This window comes from Schistocerca cancellata, chromosome 1, assembly GCF_023864275.1.
Source record: "Schistocerca cancellata isolate TAMUIC-IGC-003103 chromosome 1, iqSchCanc2.1, whole genome shotgun sequence".
In the NCBI taxonomy this organism is placed as follows: Eukaryota; Metazoa; Arthropoda; class Insecta; order Orthoptera; family Acrididae; genus Schistocerca; species Schistocerca cancellata.
In genome coordinates this window covers 1,247,429,275-1,247,450,897 of record NC_064626.1, presented here as the reverse complement: position 1 = coordinate 1,247,450,897, position 21,623 = coordinate 1,247,429,275, and the positions used below count along the sequence as shown (strand labels likewise).

General features: G+C 38.8%; 1 protein-coding gene across 3 annotated transcripts in view; it reads left to right on the top strand.

Annotated features, from left to right (window-relative positions):
* Window positions 1–21,623, top strand: part of LOC126094844 (rab GTPase-binding effector protein 1) — a 176,364-nt gene that overhangs the window by 129,223 nt on the left and 25,518 nt on the right. For all 3 annotated transcript variants that reach the window (XM_049909470.1, XM_049909461.1, XM_049909451.1), the window contains 2 exons: window positions 918–1,011; window positions 14,482–14,657. In XM_049909470.1, the coding sequence (XP_049765427.1) occupies window positions 918–1,011; window positions 14,482–14,657 (270 nt within the window). The remainder of the gene's footprint in view (window positions 1–917; window positions 1,012–14,481; window positions 14,658–21,623) is intronic.

Sequence of the window (21,623 nt, the reverse complement as noted above, 5' to 3'; positions counted from 1 at the left end):
AACATCATTATTTCTTCGTCAGACAATTGTTAGCCTCATTTTCACAATCTGCCACCACAAAACCACTCCTTTTAATACATTTGCACGCAGTTTTTTCGAAATTTTCCCGAATTGCTCCAACCTTTAACGTGTTCTGGCGGCAACACAACCACCTAACCTTTGTACACATCGTTGTCTACCAACCCAAGTTCACCACAGGATCAACAAGCCCAGCTATAACCAACACTCTCTGCTGGAAATATCACTTTGCCACGAAGAAAAATGATCCTAATCCTACTCCTAATGATCCAACTCCCCAAGACACTATCCAAATTGAACCCTGCCGGGAACAGTTCCGTCCTCCGTCACAGCGGGACCCACCTCCTCTTCCTCAAAATCACCCTCTCCAAACTTTCCAGGAATTTCTGACTTCCAGCCTTGCCTCTCAATCCTTCTTAAAAAACCTTAATCCTACTCCCAACATCACCACTGCTGAAGCCCAGGCTATCCGTGGGCCCAAACCCTTCGCCATTACAAATGTCTGCTTGTGTCTGTGTACGTGCGGATGGATATGTGTGTGTGTGTGTGTGTGTGCGCGCGAGTGTATACCTGTCCTTTTTTCCCCCTAAGGTAAGTCTTTCCGCTCCCGGGATTGGAATGACTCCTGACCCTCTCCCTTAAAACCCAAATCCTTTCGTCTTTCCCTCTCCTTCCCTCTTTCCTGACGAAGCAACCGTTGGTTGCGAAAGCTTGAATTTTGTGTGTATGTTTGTGTTTGTTTGTGTGTCTATCGACCTGCCAACACTTTTGTTTGGTATGTCACATCATCTTTGTTTTTAGATATATTTTTCCCATGTGGAATGTTTCCCTCTATTATATTGATAATTTATATAAATATAGCAGTTTAAAAAATGTTAATTCAATATTTTCATCAACAGGCTTCAAGCAGAAAATGATAATTTAGTGGGCAAATACACAGCCCACTCAGAACAACTTCAGAATGAAATAATCAATCTGCCTGATAAAGTTGAAGTAAGTTACTTGCTAGCAGTTGTTTGTCATAGATTTAAAAACTCGTTTGTTATATTTTACAATGGCAGAATATCATTTGCATATTTTTTCCAGTTTTTATTGATATTTGTAAAACAAAAGTACTTCCTGCAGACCAGGCAGTAAGAGTGAAAATATGTTTTTCTTCACTATCTTTGCAACATGTCGTAAAACTTTGCAAATATAACTGTAAAACTAACTTGGGATAGTTCTTAAATTCGGGTGTCAGACATTTAAAAATAATAATAATAATAATAATAATAATAATAATAATAAAATAAAACCCGTGGAGGCCCGGGAAAAGAATAGGCCTCCGGTATGTTCTGCCAGTCATAAAAGGCGACGAAAAGAACAAACCACTAATAGGGCTAACCCCCCTTTTAGTGTGATTAGTTGGTTCAGGACAGAACTAAAGAAGCCTCGGACAAGCGCCATCATGGTCGGAGACGACGTTTGAACCCTACGCCCGCCCACAATGGTAACGACACTGCTAGCCACACGGAAAATGATTTAAATCCAAATAGAGGTGTTTTGCAGGATATGCTTCCTGCAACCACCCTAGAAGGAAAACAAAGACAGAGGATGAGATGGTCAGATGAAGTTAATAGACACCTCATGTTCTGTTATTACCAAGCAACAAACCTAGGAACCAACACAACTGGATACAGATCACAACTATACACAGCATTTATCATCAGATACCCAGAATTAAAATTTTTAACAGAACAATGACTAGCTGATCAGATCCGTGTAATAATCAGAAATAACAGGATACCCCAGTCAGAATTAGAAAACATCAAACAACAAGTACAACAAATACTGGAACCAAATAATGTGCAATCGGAAGAAGAAGAAGAAAATACAGTAATGGACTCAAACATCCCAGAGCAAACAAAAAAAGAACAACACGCATCAATTAAACAACCAGAGGAAAACGAAATCTTAAGACAGCCACCAGAACAAGCACAAATAGAACTCGAAGTAACACACATGTTAGATATAGAAGTAAAATTTCAGCTGTCATGTATAGAATACAAAGACACAAATACAGACATTAGACCATTCTTGCATAGACCGCCAAATAACCCACAAGTCAAAACAACAATAAAAACCATCAACACAATCATACACAGCACAATAAATGAAAACACAACTATGGAAGAGTTAAAACTACTGGTTTATATAGGAGCACTCACTACACTAAATATACACACTAGGCAGAGATCAGAACCAACCGACACACAGAAGAAACCCACAAAACCAGCATGGCAACACAGGCTACAGATCAGAATAGAAAAACTGAGAAAAGACATCGGACAGCTAACACAATTTATAGGAAATGAAATGTCAGGAGGAAAAAAAAAAAAAAAACGAAAAAGGTTAGGTAAAATCTCAGAACAAGAAGCGATAGTGCAATTAGATGAAAAGAAGCAGAAACTACAAGTAGTGGCCAAACGACATAGAAGATACAAAAAAAAGTGAAAATAGAAGGAAACAAAACCAAACATTCAACACAAACCAAAAGAGATTTTACCAGACAATAGATAACACACACATTAAAATAGACAATCCACCAAACATAACAGACATGGAACACTTCTGGAGCAACATATGGTCAAACCCGGTACAACATAACAGGCATGCACGGTGGATACAAGCAGAAACAGACACATACAAGATGATACCACAAATGCCTGAAGTGATAATTTTGCAACATGAAGTCACCCAAGCAATTAATTCTACTCACAATTGGAAAGCCCCTACAGAAGATAAAATAGCAAATTTCTGGCTAAAGAAGTTCACCTCAACACATTCACATCTAACTAAATTATTTAACATACCTAAAAACAAAGATGATGTGACTTACCAAATGAAAGTGCTGGCAGGTCGACAGACACACAAACTAACACAAACATACACACAAAATTCAAGCTTTCGCAACAAACTGTTGCCTCATCAGGAAAGAGGGAAGGAGAGGGAAAGACGAAAGGATGTGGGTTTTAAGGGAGAGGGTAAGGAGACATATCTGCTTCTGTCTGTATGTGTGTGTGTGTGTGTGTGTGTGTGTGTGTGTGTGTGTGTGTGTGTGCGCGCGAGTGTATACCCGTCCTTTTTTCCCCCTAAGGTAAGTCTTTCCGCTCCCGGGACTGGAATGACTCCTTACCCTCTCCCTTAAAACCCACATCCTTTCGTCTTTCCCTCTCCTTCCCTCTTTCCTGATGAGGCAACAGTTTGTTGCGAAAGCTTGAATTTTGTGTGTATGTTTGTGTTAGTTTGTGTGTCTGTCGACCTGCCAGCACTTTCATTTGGTAAGTCACATCATCTTTGTTTTTAGGTATATTTTTCCTTCTTGGAATGTTTCCTTCTATTGTAACCTAAATTATTTAACAGTTACATTGCAGACCCATACGCATTCCCTGATACACTTACACATGGGATAACTTATCTGAAACCTAAAAATCGAGCAGACACAGCAAACCCAGCTGAATATCGCCCCATAACATGCCTACCAACAATATACTAAATATTAACTTCAGTCATTACACAGAAATTAATAACATATACAACACAGAACAAAATGATAAATGAAGAACAAAAAGGCTGCTGCGAAGGAGCACGAGGGTGTAAAGAGCAACTGATAATAGACGCAGAGGTGACATATCAAGCTAAAACTAAACAAAGGTTGCTACACTATGCATACATTGATTACCAAAAAGCTTTTGATAGTGTACCCCAGTCATGGTTACTACAAATATTGGAAATATACAAAGTAGATCTTAAATTGATACAGTTCCTAAACATAGTAATGAAAAATTGGAAAACCACACTTAATATCCAAACAAATTCAAATAATATCACATCACAGCCAATACAGATTAAGTGTGGAATATACCAAGGAGACTCATTAAGTCCTTTCTGGTTCTGTCTTGCTCTGAACCCACTATCCAACATGCTAAATAATACAAATTATGGATACAATATTACTGGAACATACCCACACAAAATCACACATTTGCTACACATGGATGATCTAAAACTACTGGCAGCAACAAATCAACAACTCAACCAATTACTAAAGATAACAGAAGTATTCGGCAATGATATAAATATGGCTTTTGGAACAGACAAATGTAAGAAAAATAGCATAGTCAAGGGAAAACACACTAAACAAGAAGATTACATATTGGATAACCACAGCGACTGCGTAGAAGCGATGGAAAAAACAGATGCCTATAAATATCTAGGATACAGACAAAAAAACAGGAATAGATAATACAAATATTAAAGAAGAACTAAAAGAAAAATATAGACAAAGACTAACAAAAATACTGAAAACAGAATTGACAGCAAGAAACAACACAAAAGCTATAAATACTTATGCTATACCAATATTGACCTACTCATTTGGAGTAGTGAAATGGAGTAACACAGACATAGAAGCACTCAATACACTTACATGATCACAATGCCACAAATATAGAATACATCACATACATTCAGCAACAGAAAGATTAACATTAAGCAGAAAGGAAGGAGGAAGGGGATTCATCGACATAAAAAACCTACATTATGGACATATATATCTAAAAAGAAAGATGATGAGAGACTTACCAAACAAAAGCGCTGGCAGGTCGATAGACACACAAACGAACACAAACATACACACAAAATTCTAGCTTTCGCAACCAATGATTGCCTCGTCAGGAACGAAGGAAGGAGAGGGAAAGACAAAAGGATTTGGGTTTTAAGGGAGAGGGTAAGGAGTCATTCCAATCCCGGGAGCGGATTTTTGCCTACATTATGGACAGGTAGACAATTTAAGAAAATTCTTTCTAGAACGAGCAGAAACTAGCAAAATGCACAAAGCAATCACTCATATAAATACATCGGCTACACCACTGCAACTTCATAACCACTTCTACAACCCTTTAGATCACATAACATCAACAGATACGAAGAAGGTAAATTGAAAAAAGAAAACACTACATGGCAAGCACCCGTATCATCTAACACAGCCACACATCAATCAAGACGCATCCAACACATGGCTAAGAAAAGGCAATATATACAATGAGACGGAAGGATTCATGATTGCAATACAGGATCAAACAATAAACACCAGATATTACAGCAAGCACATTATTAAAGATCCCAATACCACAACAGATAAATGCAGACTTTGCAAACAACAAATAGAAACACTAGATCACATCACAAGTGGATGTACAATACTAGCAAATACAGAATACCCCAGAAGACATGACAATGTAGCAAAAATAATAAATCAACAGCTTGCCTTACAACATAAACTTATAAAACAACATGTTCCCACATACAAGTATGCACCACAAAATGTACTGGAGAATGATGAATACAAATTATACTGGTTGGTTGGTTGGTTTGGGGAAGGAGACCAGACAGCGTGGTCATCGGTCTCATCGGATTAGGGAAGGATTGGGAAGGAAGTCGGCCGTGCCCTTTCAGAGGAACCATCCCGGCACTTGCCTGGAGTGATTTAGGGAAATCACGGAAAACCTAAATCAGGATGGCCGGACGCGGGATTGAACCGTCGTCCTCCCGAATGCGAGTCCAGTGTCTAACCACTGCGCCACCCCGCTCGGTAATTATACTGGAACAGAACCATTATAACAGATAAAACAACACCACATAACAAACCTGACATCATACTCACCAATAAAAAGAAGAAATTAACACAACTAATCGAAATATCCATACCCAATACAACAAATATACAAAAGAAAACAGGAGAAAAAATTGAAAAATACATCCAACTGGCTGAGGAAGTCAAGTACATGTGGCATCAGGATAAAGTTGACGTTATACCAATTATACTATCAACTACAGGAGTCATACCACACAATATCCACCAGTACATCAATGCAATACAGCTACATCAAACTTATATGTACAACTACAGAAATCCGTAACTATTGATACATGTTCAATTACCCGAAAGTTCCTAAATGCAATATAACATATACCATACAGTTAAAAGGAAGTCACGCTTGATCAAGGTCCACGTCACTTTCCATTTTTAACCAGACTTAACGTCTGAGAAAGTAAAGAAATAATAATAATAATGTGTTTCAAATAAAACTTTTTTAATTTTGAAAGTCCACACCACAAGAGATGACAGTGTACCTTCACAACAAAAAAATTGTAAAAGTAGTTAGTGAACGTGCTGTGTGCTAATATCTACCACATATTTGTGGAAGAACATAAAGAATGAAGTAGGGAACAAAAAAATCTTTACTATTGGAGATGCTGTAGAATAAAGCAAAATGTTTTTTGTCTTAAGAAGACTTTTATCACAGTTGTAAAATATGTTATAACTGGGGACAGAAAAAAATAGTTTTGTTTTATTGTCACATTCGTTGTTATTTTTTACCACATGTGGATTTTTTTACCACATTTGGTGCTATTTTTTGAAACATCTAGTATTATTTTTTGCTATATTCATTTTTGTTTTTGCAAATTAGTTAATACCTTTGCCAAATAAGTTTTGTGTATTTATTTCTCAAATTCTGTCATTTTTGCCTCAGTTGGTATCATTTTCAACCAAAGTGAGTGATGTTTTTGGCAAGTACTGTGTAATTTTGTTGCCTAGTTAGGTGTCTAGTCTGACGGATTTGGTGTTATTGTCTGCCATATTCGGCGCTATTTTTTACCAAATTTGTGTCATCCTCCCCCCCCCCTTCCCCCCACCGCCACCATCCACCCTCCCCCCCACCCTCCCTCCCAACCGAATTGTGTGTCTCTTTTTTGCCATGTTTGGTGCTTTTTAACCAAATTCATTGTTGTTTTACCAAATTCAATGTTGTTTTTTTGCCATATTTGGTGTTATTTATTTTGCCAGTTTTAGAGTCTGTCCAGTTCACTTTTTAATTTAATTTTATTTTTTTAATCAAATTTGAGGTCAATTTTTGGCAAATTTCCCAGGTCTTTTGTCAAATTCCGGGCTATTTTAGCTAATTTTGGTGCTATTTATGTCATGACATCGAAGTTGCTTGTGCAGAAAATTAATTGATAGTTAAGATTATAAACGAACCTCAGCCTTGAGAGGATAAGAAGCAAAAATGCAGTTTTAACACACAATAACTGTCGGTTATAAGAAGTAGTGAACTACTGTCTTCAAATGGTTCAAATGGCTCTGAGCACTATGGGACTCAACATCTATGGTCATCAGTCCCCTAGAACTTAGAACTACTTAAACCTAACTAACCTAAGGACATCACACAACACTCAGTCATCACGAGGCAGAGAAAATCCCTGACCCCGCCGTGAATCGAACCGGGAACCCGGACATGGGAAGCGAGAACGCTACCGCACAACCACGAGCTGCGGACTACTGTCTTCAGATTTATAACTTTTGTATATGGAAAAACTACAGATTTCGTGATGTCTCGTAAAAATTGCCAGTTTCGCATCACTTCACTCAAATTCAGTACTTTTGCTTTGTTTTTTGCGTTACCATTTCTGCAAAATTTTCTTGTCCCTAGTTATAACGTGTAATACATTGACTGCAGAAATAAAGAAATCATAAACCAAAGAAGGCAACTTCTGGCTTGTCCAGAAAGAAAAATGATGGCAGAAGAGTGAGAGCACTGTTAGAAGATGAGTTAGGTACATAAAAAGCAGTGCTATTAAAACCTCATCCATAACCAGGTCTGGACAGTAATATATTGCATGTGATAACTGACTCACAGTCAGTGACATTTTGTCACCATGAACATTTTAGTATGAGCACTGCAATAGCAGAACTAAAAGAAAGTGTTTGAAATGCAACCAGAACCTCAGTGTTGCAAAGGGACAAGATTGTTTCAAACTCTTCCACAATAAGTGAAGCAGTCTGCACTACGCCTTTTTATTTCAGAGTTATAAATTTGTTGTTATCCTTGCATTTTTATGCCATGAAATATGAGTTGTAAACTGTGTAATAATTTACTACCATTTCTATCGGACAAAAGTAAAATAAGAACAAGATTTCATTCGTTACTGTTCTTCGTAATATCAAATATGGTACAGCAGCTGAAATAAAACCTGATCAGCATTATCTGCTAGTGCTTTTCCCGTAAAATTTTTAGTGAGAAAATTTTTTACAATTTTTTTCGTCATCTAATATGTAAGGGCGGAATCAGTTATATACAATATATAAGATCCTGTGTGTCACACTTCCATGGGCCACACCCGAAATTAATTCTATTTATGTTAATCACTCTATCTAGGATAGCTTGCTGCATTCTGCCCGTTCAAAAGTGCACAATCCTCTCACAAAACCGGGTAAATTTAGGGTGCAAACCTATTTTCCTTACTTGTAGAGATTCCTGTTCAGATTGAGGTCCTGTTCTCATCTCTAGAGAAGTCCTGTTTAGTAAATGCTTATTACTAGTGACGTACCACCCTGTGTCATCAACGTCATTTAGCTCTGTCTCAGGGTGACCATACACCAGTGCAGTATGTTCCAGTTTTATGACATCCAATAATAATTATTAGGAAAGTGGTGGGATATTGTTAATGACTGTAGCCGATACTGAAAGTTTGGGCTCTGAATGGATAGTTCAGCTTATTTAGTCAGATTGAAGCTCTCAACAGTATTGGTGGTACACAACACAATAATAATATAAGCCCAAAAGTGTGGAAGCATGTTTAACCAGAGTGTTGAAGTGGACAGATCATCGACAAAGTCAAAGTCTGTCCCTGCAAATTCATACATTTTATGTATCAGTTGACCAGCTAAAACTACGCAAGTCCCAACAAATCTCAAAATGGATGCAAAGTTCTTCAAGAAAGCTCATCAGACAGTCAAAGTTTGGCGCAGCAACTCACTGAATTCTGAAAGTCGCAACTGTGACTAAGTTTTTCTGTGATCAGTTTGATGTACATAGAAAATTTGAAGGTACAATGGGACCTTGATAATCCAATATGCTTGTGGAGCTGTCGATGCCAGATTATCACACGCAAATGCAACTCGCACAACAAACATGACCATAGTCTCTGGCCGCTGAGGCTCCATTGGTTTGAAAATATCAGGAACAAGCTAATTAATAAAAATAGTTACCCAGAATTTGGTGCAGTTTAATTAGAACTGCTGTCTTTAGGATACCATACGACAGACATCTGACGTCGAGTGTGTGGAATAAGTCAGACTGGAATGTACCACTGATGATTTAGTTGGGGAACATTGCAGATATACTAACTTGTTTCTTGGATTGAGCTTGTTTTTGACAAAAATTACTTTATATGTTGTGTAAATTTATAAATTTAGAAGTGTTGTATTGTTGGCTATTCCAGTGAACTTCTCAAAAGTGGGTTGAGAACAGTTTGTAATGTCAGTCAGTCAGCTCTTCTTTGATAGCTAAATTTCTGTCAGTGTCAATCCATTCGTTAACTTCTCCCGAACACTCTCATTTCTTTAGTGTTTGCAGAATTTATCACACATACAATTTCAGAGTGATCAGTTGTTGACACATCATCATTTACAATGCTTTCCGTCTCGGTTTTTTTGATCGGTGGCTCTGTACAACATTGTATTTTTCACGTGTTTGTGTTTTCTTGTTTTAGGAGAACTTTTACTGTGTTTGGAAAACACCTTCACTGTCAGTATAAATTTTTTATATTGCTGTAGTCTATTTGACAGTTGTGCAAGTAACTAAATATTGATGCAGTATAATGACTTCATTAAGTAACTGTTAAATAAAACTGCACAGCACTAATGCACTGTAAACATACCATAGGTCTAGTGAATGAAGAGTTGTTGATGGTAGCACATGATTCTGACATTTCTCTAACGCATCCAACTGTACTGCCACGTACACTTAGCTAAAAATATGGGAAAATTTCTGATTTGTCCTGGACTCCCAGGTTTGCCTGATTATCGAGTGCTGAATTATTTCTGTCTTACTGTATCTCAACCTGCAACTTTGTGAAGTTTTGTAAGTATTACAACTGTACTCACGCTAAATTTTTCTAAGTACTGGAAATCAAAGAAAGTGTTGTGTAACTGAAACATTCAGCCACATGCTACCAAGACTACCAGAGAAACTAGTCACACGTAATTGACGAATGCATCATATCCCTGCACCGCTAATACAAGTATGTCACCGCACTGCTGGAACAAGTGTGTCGCATGCTTCCATGCTTGGGCATCAAATTGGGTATGTACATCCTACATGTTAGTAAATAAGCAATTTTGAGCTTTAACCACATAAATTGAAATAATTCTTAAAATGTAACCCATACAGAAAAATTGAAACTATCAGCATATTTGTGATTAGCCTGTATCTCTTGAACCATTGCAACCATTATTAATATTCTTCTGCTTTTGACTTCAAGTGCTTGTAACACTACTGAAAATATGAGATGTGTTCCAAGTAAGGCCTGAATGAAGCTTCACCCATGCAGTGCTGTCTACCAACTCTTTAGGAAACTTTTGCATTGTTGGTTTGATTCAACAATTGTTTACCAGTCAATGAGAGCAGATCGCAATGGCTGAGACAATCATACATCATGCCAGTTTTGAAGTGTGCTTTGTGATTAGATTTTGCTGGCAAAAGGATCTTCAGCTGCTGAAATCCATCGTCAGTTACGCCTAGTGCAAGAAACTGAAATATTGAGTGATAAACAAGTTCAAAAATGGTGTCAAGAATTTCAAAATGGCTGCACAGATGTTCATAATGAACTGTCAGTGGACTGGTAGGCACAGTAATCGAACCAGGAACATCGTCAGTCACGTGAACCGTAAACTTGATAATCTGAAAATGTCACTCGAACCTCAATGTACAGGATAGTCACTGAACAACTTGGATATCACAAGTGTGTGCAAGATGGGTTCCAAAAATGCTCATTGATCAGCACAAAGAGCAAATAACGCATAGTGGACAACAGTTTTTGGAGCGGAGTGCAGTAGAGAAAATGAAAATGATTTGTTTTCCCCACATTGTTATGGGTTACAAGGTATGGCTATCGTACACAAATGCAGAATCAAAACAACAGGTCATGCATTGGTGTCATTCAAGTTCTCCCAAACCAAAAAAGTTTAAGCAATATCCATTTTCAAACTGAAAAATGATGGCCACCATTTTTTGGGGTGGAAAAGACGTCTTTCCGATAGATTTCGTGGACCATTGCTCAACAAGTACAAGTGCCGTGTACTGTGAAACGCTAATCAGACTGAGATGACCGATCATAAATCGACGCCACAGGAAACTTTCATCTGGCACAATCTTCCTTCACAACAACACACGCCCCTCACACTGCTGCTGAAACCAAGGAGAAGATTCAGACTTTTTGTTGGAAACATGCACTTGAAAAAGTGCCTGGGTGGACAATGATTTCATAATGAGGATGAACTGAAGACAGGCATTACCAGCTGATACAAGTCAAGGCAGAGCTTTTTTAATTTTTTTAGTTTTTATTTTTTTTAATGACCAAACAGACCTTAGTTTTGGTAGTTTTGGAATATACCTCATACATATAAATAAATGCTATGAGGTGTGTCAGGAAAGTAATGAGACTGACAACATTGTGAGCAATCTGGCAATGCTGTGTTGTTCTAGTTGTGTAGGCCAGTGTTTTCACCCTTCCAGATGCTCAGTCCAAGTTTCACCTCCATACAGCCATCACGTAATTTTTGAGAGTGCAATTAGTGAATTTGTGTTTTTGTTGTGTGTTATGAAAAAGGAACAGTGGAATTTAGAGCAATGGCCATTAAGTTTTGTGTTAAATTTGGGGAATCCCTGAGAGTGACATTTCTAAAGTTTGAAACATTCCTATGGGAAACATTCCTTTGAGGACAAATTTCTCCCTGGAACAAATCCTGCTGACAAGTGTTTTACAGAGATGTCCTTGAAAGAAAAAGGGTGAATTGGGTGAGATTGGGCATCACAGACAAGTGGATGCTGCATCATGACGATGCCCCATGTCACATGGCCGTTTCTGTCATGGAATTTTTTACCTTGAAAGGCATTCCTGGTGGTCCATAGCCCTCCTGTTCACCTTTGAGTCCTTGTGACTTTCTTTTCTTATTGAAATCGAAAAAGTCTTAAAAGTACATCATTTTGGGATTCTGGAGAACATGTAAAAGAATGTGACTGACATTTTAAATGTCTTACCAGGTAAGCCTTTCAGCACTGCTGCCAAGACTGGGAATGACAACTCCACCAGTGCACAGCTGCCGAAGGGGACAATATCGTTGTTTGAAAAAAATAAAACTTCGGTAGATGAAAAGTCAGTCTCATTGCTTTTCTCACACACCTCATATAAGGTCATTTTACAGTACAACAAGCATAGGCTAATGCATTTGCTTGTTCGGACAAGATGTAATTAGTGTATTATATTTTGTTGATGGATTTTAATTAACCATGACTGGTGTCTGGAGTAAAACAATTAAATTAAATTACTTGGTATAATTAAATACTGCTTGCTCATCTAGATCTAGTGGTTTGTTTTGGGGTGAAATTAATTTGCAATATGAATATAACATGACTGGTTCCACATCATGGCGATTTATCGTACAAAATGATCCATGGAACATGGAACTAACTAACTAATTAATTTTATTTTAGGCACTATTAATTTTCATAATTTTAATGAATTTAGTGATCTTCTATTAACTATAACTAATTGTCTATGCTGTGGTGCTGTTGGGCACCTATTTCTTGTGATTCAGGTTTAAATGCTTCACATAACACTGGTTTTGCATATTAAATGAACCTGCTGGTGCATCCACAGTATTCCCGAGTTCGAGTTGCCACCATTTCTGTGGTTTGCTCAGTGGTAGCCATTGGCGCTGTGTCATGTACCAGCAGAGTTTTACCCACTGGCCATCTTGAGTTACATTTAACTCCTGGCTATGGGTGCATTAGCAAGAGAGAGCTCAGAGGGCCCATCCCTCTCATGTCAACCCCCCCCCCCCCCTCCCACCTGTCCCTCCCCCCTCTCCCATCTCCATGTTTACATTGCTTTGGCCATGTGGCAGGCACGCAACCCTTCTCTCTCCAGGTTGTAAACGACACAGGAAAATCCTGGGAATTTCTTAAATCACAGGGCATTTGACTCGTTTAAAACTTATCACTTTAAGGACCAGCCACTTAGAAGAATTTCGAGCCCAGAAGATCAGATATTTATGTCGTTATTTTAAATTTACAGGCACATTTGTGTGATGTATCTTAAAGTATAACACATGCAAAAAAAAAAAAAAAGAAAAAAAAAGAACTGTGAACTCTTAGCTTCTCATGTAGCTTATTAATCTTAGAGACCAATATTATATTATGTGAAACCTCATTTTTTCTTGTAGGTACACTAAGTATATTAATGTAAACCATTAACTTTTCCTCTTTGTGTGTTCATGCTACTTAACTGTAATCTTGCTATTGGCTGACTACAACACGTGTCCTATGCTCTGAATATCTGCTGCCATCGACTGGCGAGATCGCATGGCATGAGAAATGATAGGCTTACAGAAGGACATCGCAATCGCAGATTCAACACCCCGGAAACTGACATGCTGTGTTGGGTGGAATTCGAATTTATACTTTCGTAATACAAAAATATGCAGTGTATATGTTGCTGCACATCAACACATCAAAGGTCTTTCTAAAACTTCTCTTTTTTTTTTTTCCGAAGGTCTTTCCAAAGCTTCTCTCTTTACCCCCCCCCCCCCCTGCCCAAATGATAGATAAGTTTTACAAAATCTATTGTCATGTAGCACAGGACAGAGTACATTTTTTAACCGGGATATCCGTTCAAAATTCGGAATTTTTTTCTTTGTCTGCGTATACACCCCGTCTCTCTCTCTCTCTCTCTCTCTCTCTCTCTCTCTCTCTCTCTCTCTCTCTCTCTCTCTCTCTCTCTAACTTAAGTGTCTCACAGTGTTGTGTGAGGGCTTGTCACGTTCCATACTATTGAAATGTCTCCAAAGACTCCTGCAAAATGATTTTAATTAATAGAATTATTGGCCAATAACAGAATTATGGGCCAATTCAGGTGATCACCATCACTATTGTTTCCTCTTATCCAGTTCCTCCCATTAATATCTTTGAGTTTTCTTCATCTCCTAAATTTTCCTTTTTACTACCTAGATTTCATGCCCTGATTGGTTTAAGGCAACTTTATCAATTTTACTTACTCTTCAATAGCTTTGTCTTAAATTACGCATGTTCGTGTTAGGATTGTTAACTAACTTTTCCTTGTGTATTCTTAAACCATTAGTCCATTCTACAACTATCTTTTACCTGCTCTGCAAACTCCACAAGCCAGGTAGCAATGATCTCTCATTGTCTGCAACATTTCAGATAAAATAATGGGAAAGACATGTTTAACCCCAAATTAGAGATTGAGCGTCAGTAATCATTGGCAGTAAATTTGTTGTCATTGGATTATTTATGAAGAATGTTTGTTTTCTATTTTAAATTTTTGCTATCATTGTTACAGGATCTTCAGGAACTCCTGCTAAAATTCCGTGAGGAACTCATTTCAGCTAAAGTAGCAAAGGAGGCAATAGAGGCCAAGGAAAATGTTCTCCGTTGTGAGATACAGTTGTTGCAGGAGGAACAAGGAAGACGAGAAGATGTTGAGAACACTTTGAAACAAGACCTAGGTGACATGAGGTATACAGTGTGTGGTCACTTTTCTTTTCATATTAAAGCTACATATTTTATGTGCTGATTTATTTGCAAGATGATGGTGTGCTTGTGTGCGAGCACGCGGACACGTGTGTTTGCGTGTGGAATATTACAGCTGGTTGATATGCACCTAACCACTTGATTTCTAACTTCTCTCCTATGCTTAATAAATTAAAGGGTATTTTTAGCAAACAATGTAGTTTATTCATTTTAAAATCACTGTAAGAATACTAGAGTTTCAATCACACAGCTCCGGAATACGGAAAGTGAGGAGAGTTAAAACTCGGGCTACGTGGTTGGCTCTACCAAGGCCATGGTGAGATAGACTCCCACCAAGGCCCCAGGTGCAGAGGGGGTGCAAAAACTGCCTAGGTTTTATTTTTATTTAATTAATGAAGGGCGCAATGAGAAGACACTTTAAGAATTACCCAGGAGAGGCTTGTAAGATCTGTTGCCGCATGTGTTCCTATCTTTTGCCTGCAAGAATAAGGGGTGAGGAGAGTGAGGCACATAGCCTTGGCAATTCTGGCAGGGGCACATGATCACAGTGGTATTGCTCTGGCTATGGGCCCAAACTCTCTGGTCCTAAACATTGTTTAGATGTGCAGACAGTTGGGCAAGGAAGGGAGAGAGGCAACAGGACTCGCTGGGGTGCAGGGAAATGTCTGTCCAGGGAGCCTGTGAGAGCTGGCCCTAAGCTATGTTATGTTGAGGGGCAAGATGGAGACAGGGAAACAGCTTGGTCATGTCACTGTGATTGCAGTTCCAGGAGCTGAGGACATGGAGGAAGCAAGGGGTACCTGACACTCACCCCTCAGTGCTGGGTGGGGAAAGGAAATCACATTTGTCACTGTGGAAGCATACGCTGATATGAGATGGGTAGTGGCAGGGCTTGGCCTGGCTTCTGGTAGCTTAGAGTAACACTGTCTCTCTGCAGTGGAAATGGGTCTGATTACCTATGGTCTGTCACTCTTACTACACCAAAATCATGTCATAGTCAAACTGTTTGATATAATACTGAAAAAATACATGGAATAAAATTATATTTGAAAATTTTTGGTGGGACAAGGATCCTCTCGCCCTTACAAATGCAGCACCTCTGTGCCTGGAATTGTTTGTTAACTGTAGGAAGCAAAGTAAGCTGCAGAATTTCAAATAAATTGAGGATACAAAATTAGTGCAATTGAACATGTGTCTCAAACCCTCACTTATTGAGTAATATGTATTTTGTATTGCACTGGTTTGATAATATAGTTTTATAAAAGTGTTCCTGATATTGGTTAGATAAAACTTGATATAAGATACAAAATTTTTGTAGGATTATGTTTGTACTTTATTATTTAGATGGTAGAGAGGAGGATAAATATTTTCCTTAGACTCTTCAGTTTTATAAATATTTCTTTTACCATTCTAAAACTTAAAAATGTTACAGTTTATTCATAACTAAGTTTCTGTTTGTAAATTATTATAAAGAATTATATTAGCCTGTTTTCAGCACTGGGTGTTCAGTACATTGTCTCTAGGTAACCAGGTTTACATGGGATTTAAAATTTTATGGTTGATAAGTTGGGTGAGGGAGGCCAAGGAACAGATGTATTTATGGGGATTGTATTTGGGATGTTGCATCAAAGACAGTGTATCAGCTATCCCCTGCAGTGACATACAAAATAAGACCAAATTCGGACTGCTGCCAGATTCAGAAACACTTTGAGGTATTCAGAGTACATATTCACTGAAGACCCAAAGAAACTGGTACACCTGCCTAATATTGTGTAGGGCCCCCACAAAAATGCAGAAGTGCTGTAGAACGACTTGGAATGGACTCGATTAATGTCTGAAGTAGTGCTGGAGGAAATTGACAGAATGAACCCTGCGGGCTGGCCATAAATGTATAAGAGTATGAGGGGGTGGAGATTTCTTCTGAACAGCACATTGCAGGGCATCCCAGATTTGCTCAATAATGTTCATTTCTCGGGATTTAGGTGTCCAGCAGAGTGTTTAAACTCGGAAGACTGTTCCTGGAAACACTCTGTAACATTTCTGGATGTGTGGGGTGTCACATTGTCCTGCTGGATGGCACAAGTACATTGAAATGAGCAATGGACATGAATGGATGCAAGTGATCAGACAGAATGCTTACATATGTGTCACCTGTCATAGTAGTATCTAGACGTATTAGGGGTCCCATATCAAACACTAATTGCACACGCCCCACACCAGTACAGAGCCTCTACCAGCTTGAACAGTCCCCTGCTGACAAGCAGGGTTTGTGGATTAATGAGGTTGTCTCCATTCCTGACACACCCATCTCTTCGATACCATTTGAAATGAGACTCATCTAACCAGGCAACTTGCTTCCAGTCATCAACAGTCCAGTCCAGTCTCTCAGCTACCCATGACAGAATGTTTACAAAGAGCAACAAAGAACGCCCTCTGTATCAGGATTGGTCGTGGCAACAGGGGCAACATCTGTTCGTGTGTAACAAGACCTCAAATATAGGGCTCAACCACCAGCCATAATGTGTCAGAAATGTAGTTGCAGCCTGTTCAAATTACTGACTGTGCAAGCTAATGATTTTGTTACGTACCAAATGGCATGCTATACCACAATGCTAGGTACTGGACTCGTATAACAATGTACATTCCTGTTCAAGCGTCTACATGTAAGTACATTTTGTGTTGCTTTATACTGAAATGACCTTTGTGTGAAAAGGTAACAGGGTACCATTTCTGTGTAAAAAGTTGTTGATTGAACCACTATTGGTGTAACTTCCTCTTCTCTGCATCAGGGGAAATCACAACATTGTACCCCATTGACACTGCGTGATGCTCCAGACGTCGTTACACTGTCTTTGTGGATCTATGTTTGGCTGCAAATGAGCCTATTTTGTGACTCGGGATAAATGATGTAACTCTGCATTAGCAAACAAATTGTAAGTCTATCCTAGGTAGCCACCGAGATCCTGCACGGCATTGAGTATGGCTCTGTAGAACCCATCAGTTTCATGTTCAAAAGACAGTCATTAGGCTAGTAAAATTAACTCCCAAAAGGTGGTTTCCTTCCAAAACTTACTGGAATTCTGATTTAATCACTCAAAGAGGCTTCTGATATGTTGTTGTTGTTGTTGTTGTTGTTGTGGTCTTCAGTCCTGAGACTGGTTTGATGCAGCTCTCCATGCTACTCTATCCTGTGCAAGCTTCATCATCTCCCAGTACCTATTGCAACCTACATCCTTCTGAATCTGCTTAGTGTATTCATCTCTTGGTCTCCCCCTACGATTTTTACCCTCCACGCTGCCCTCCAATACTAAATTGGTGATCCCTTGATGCCTCAGAATATGTCCTACCAATCGATCCCTTCTTCTGGTCAAGTTGTGCCACAAACTCCTCTTCTCCCCAATCCTATTCAATACCACCTTATTAGTTATGTGATCTACCCATCTGATCTTCAGCATTCTTCTGTAGCACCACATTTCGAAAGCTTCTATTCGCTTCTTGTCCAAACTATTTATCGTCCATGTTTCACTTTCATACATGGCTACACTCCATACAAATACTTTCAGAAATGACTTCCTGACACTTGAATCTATACTCGATGTTAACAAATTTCTCTTCTTCAGAAATGCTTTCCTTGCCATTGCCAGTCTACATTTTATATCCTCTCTACTTCGACCATCATCAGTTATTTTGCTCCCCAAATAGCAAAACTCCTTTACTACTTTAAGTGTCTCATTTCCTAATCTAATACCCTCAACATCACCCGACTTAATTCGACTACATTCCATTATCCTCGTTTTGCTTTTGTTGATGTTCATCTTATATCCTCCCTTCAAGACACCATCCATTCCGTTCAACTGCTCTTCCAAGTCATTTGCTGTCTCTGACAGAACTACAATGTCATCGGCAAACCTCAAAGTTTTTATTTCTTCTCCATGGATTTTAATACCTACTCCGAATTTTTCTTTTGTTTCCTTTACTGCTTGCTCAATATACAGATTGAATAACATCGGGGAGAGGCTACAACCCTGTCTTACTCCCTTCCCAACCACTGCTTCCCTATCATGTCCCTCGACTCTTATAACTGCCATCTGGTTTCTGTACAAATTGTAAATAGACTTTCGCTCCCTGTATTTTACCCCTGCCACCTTTAGAATTTGAAAGAGAGTATTCTAGTCAACATTGTCAAAAGCTTTCTCTAAGTCTACTAATGCTACAAACGTATGTGTGCCTTTCCTTAATCTTTCTTCTAAGATAAGTCGTAAGGTCAGTATTGCCTCACGTGTTCCAGTATTTCTACGGAATCTAAACTGATCTTCCCCGAGGTCGGCTTCTACTAGTTTTTCCATTCGTCTGTAAAGAATTCGTGTTAGTATTTTGCAGATGTGGCTTATTAAACTGATTGTTCGGTAATTTTCACATCTGTCAACACCTGCTTTCTTTGGGATTGGAATTATTATATTCTTCTTGAAGTCTGAGGGTATTTCGCCTGTTTCATACATCTTGCTCACCAGACGGTAGAGTTTTGTCAGGACTGGCTCTCCCAAGGCCGTCAGTAATTCCAATGGAATGTTGTCTACTCCGGGGTCCTTGTTTCGACTCAGGTCTTTTAGTACTCTGTCAAACTCTTCACGCAGTATCGTATCTCCCATTTCATCTTCATCTACATCCTCTTCCATTTCCATAATATTGTCCTCAAGTACGTCGCCATTGTATAGACCCACTATATACTCCTTCCACCTTTCTGCTTTCCCTTCTTTGCTTAGAACTGGGTTTCCATCTGAGCTCTTGATGTTCATACAAGTGTTTCTCTTATCTCCAAAGGTCTCTTTAATTTTTCTGTAGGCAGTATCTATCTTACCCCTAGTGAGATAAGCCTCTACATCCTTACATTTGTCCTCTAGCCATCCCTGCTTAGCCATTTTGCACTTCCTGTCGATCTCATTTTTGAGACGTTTGTATTCCTTTTTGCCTGCTTTATTTACTGTATTTTTATATTTTCTCCTTTCATCAATTAAATTCAATATTTCTTCTGTTACCCAAGGATTTCTACTAGCCCTCGTCTTTTTATCTACTTGATCCTCTGCTGCCTTCACTACTTCATCCCTCAAAGCTACCCATTCTTCTTCTACGGTATTTCTTTCCCCCATTCCTGTCAATTGTTCCCTTATCCTCTCCCTGAAACTCTGTACAACCTCTGGTTCTTTCAGTTTATCCAGGTCCCATCTCCTTAAATTCCCAGCTTTTTGCAGTTTCTTCAGTTTTAATCTACAGGTCATAACCAATAGATTGTGGTCAGAGTCCACATCTGCCCCTGGAAATGTCTTACAATTTAAAACCTGGGTCCTAAATCTCTGTCTTACCATTATATAATCTATCTGATACCTTTTAGTATCTCCAGGGTTCTTCCATGTATACAACCTTCTATCATGATTCTTAAACCAAGTGTTAGCTATGATTAAGTTGTGCTCTGTGCAAAATTCTACCAGGCGGCTTCCTCTTTCATTTCTTAGCCCCAATCCGTATTCACCTACTACGTTTCCTTCTCTCCCTTTTCCTACACTCGAATTCCAGTCACCCATGACTATTAAATTTTCGTCTCCCTTCACTATCTGAATAATTTCTTTTATTTCATCATACATTTCTTCAATTTCTTCGTCATCTGCAGAGCTAGTTGGCATATAAACTTGTACTACTGTAGTAGGCGTGGGCTTCGTATCTATCTTGGCCACAATAATGCGTTCACTATGCTGTTTGTAGTAGCTTACCCACATTCCTATTTTTTTATTCATTATTAAACCTACTCCTGCATTACCCCTATTTGACTTTGTGTTTATAACCCTGTAGTCACCTGACCAGAAGTCTTGTTCTTCCTGCCACCGAACTTCATTAATTCCCACTATATCTAACTTTAACCTATCCATTTCCCTTTTTAAATTTTCTAACCTACCTGCCCGATTAAGGGATCTGACATTCCACGCTCCGATCCGTAGAACGCCAGTTTTCTTTCTCCTGATAATGACATCCTCTTGAGTAGTCCCCACCCGGAGATCCGAATGGGGGACTATTTTACCTCCGGAATATTTTACCCAAGAGGACGCCATCATCATTTAATCATACAGTAAAGCTGCATGCCCTCGGGAAAAATTACGGCCGTAGTTTCCCCTTGCTTTCAGCCGTTCACAGTACCAGCACAGCGAGGCCGTTTTGGTTATTGTTGCAAGGCCAGATCAGTCAATCATCCGGACTGTTGCCCTTGCAACTACTGAAAAGGCTGCTGCCCCTCTTCAGGAACCAGACGTTTGTCTGGCCTCTCAACAGATACCCCTCCGTTGTGGTTGTACCTACGGTACGGCTATCTGTATCGCTGAGGCACGCAAGCCTCCCCACCAACGGCAAGGTGCATGGTTCTGATATGAATAATTTGAATTTGCGCCGATTTCTGAGTGGAGCTCCAGCGGTGGTGATAAGAAAACAAGGATTTCAGACTTTTCCAGTTTTTTTATTTATTTTATTTTATTTTATAATACCGAAAATGTTGAGCAATAAATTCCATATTGCTTCAGTTCTAAAACTTTGCTATTTGGTTAATTTGTCCTGTAGGAAAGTTTTGTCAAAAAATGGAATCTTTCACACTTTTCAAAAAACAACCATTTTGTCACTATAAAACATACAGCATCTGAAAATTGGCCAGTGTTACACAAACTTTTATAGGAGAACAGTTGCAGAGCAACAAATTGTGTCTTCAGAAAGACAGTGACTAGAACCCTAGCTGGTAAATAAATATTTCCATTAGTCAGTTATATGTAAATCACATTACTAATGACCAGCATCAACTTTCTACTTTAAATTCAATGAATTTTTGAGTATTCACTTTTTTATTTGTGTTATTGGTACATAATCCCTAATGTACTCGTTATCATAACAGTAGTTTTGAAAACTATGAAATTAGCA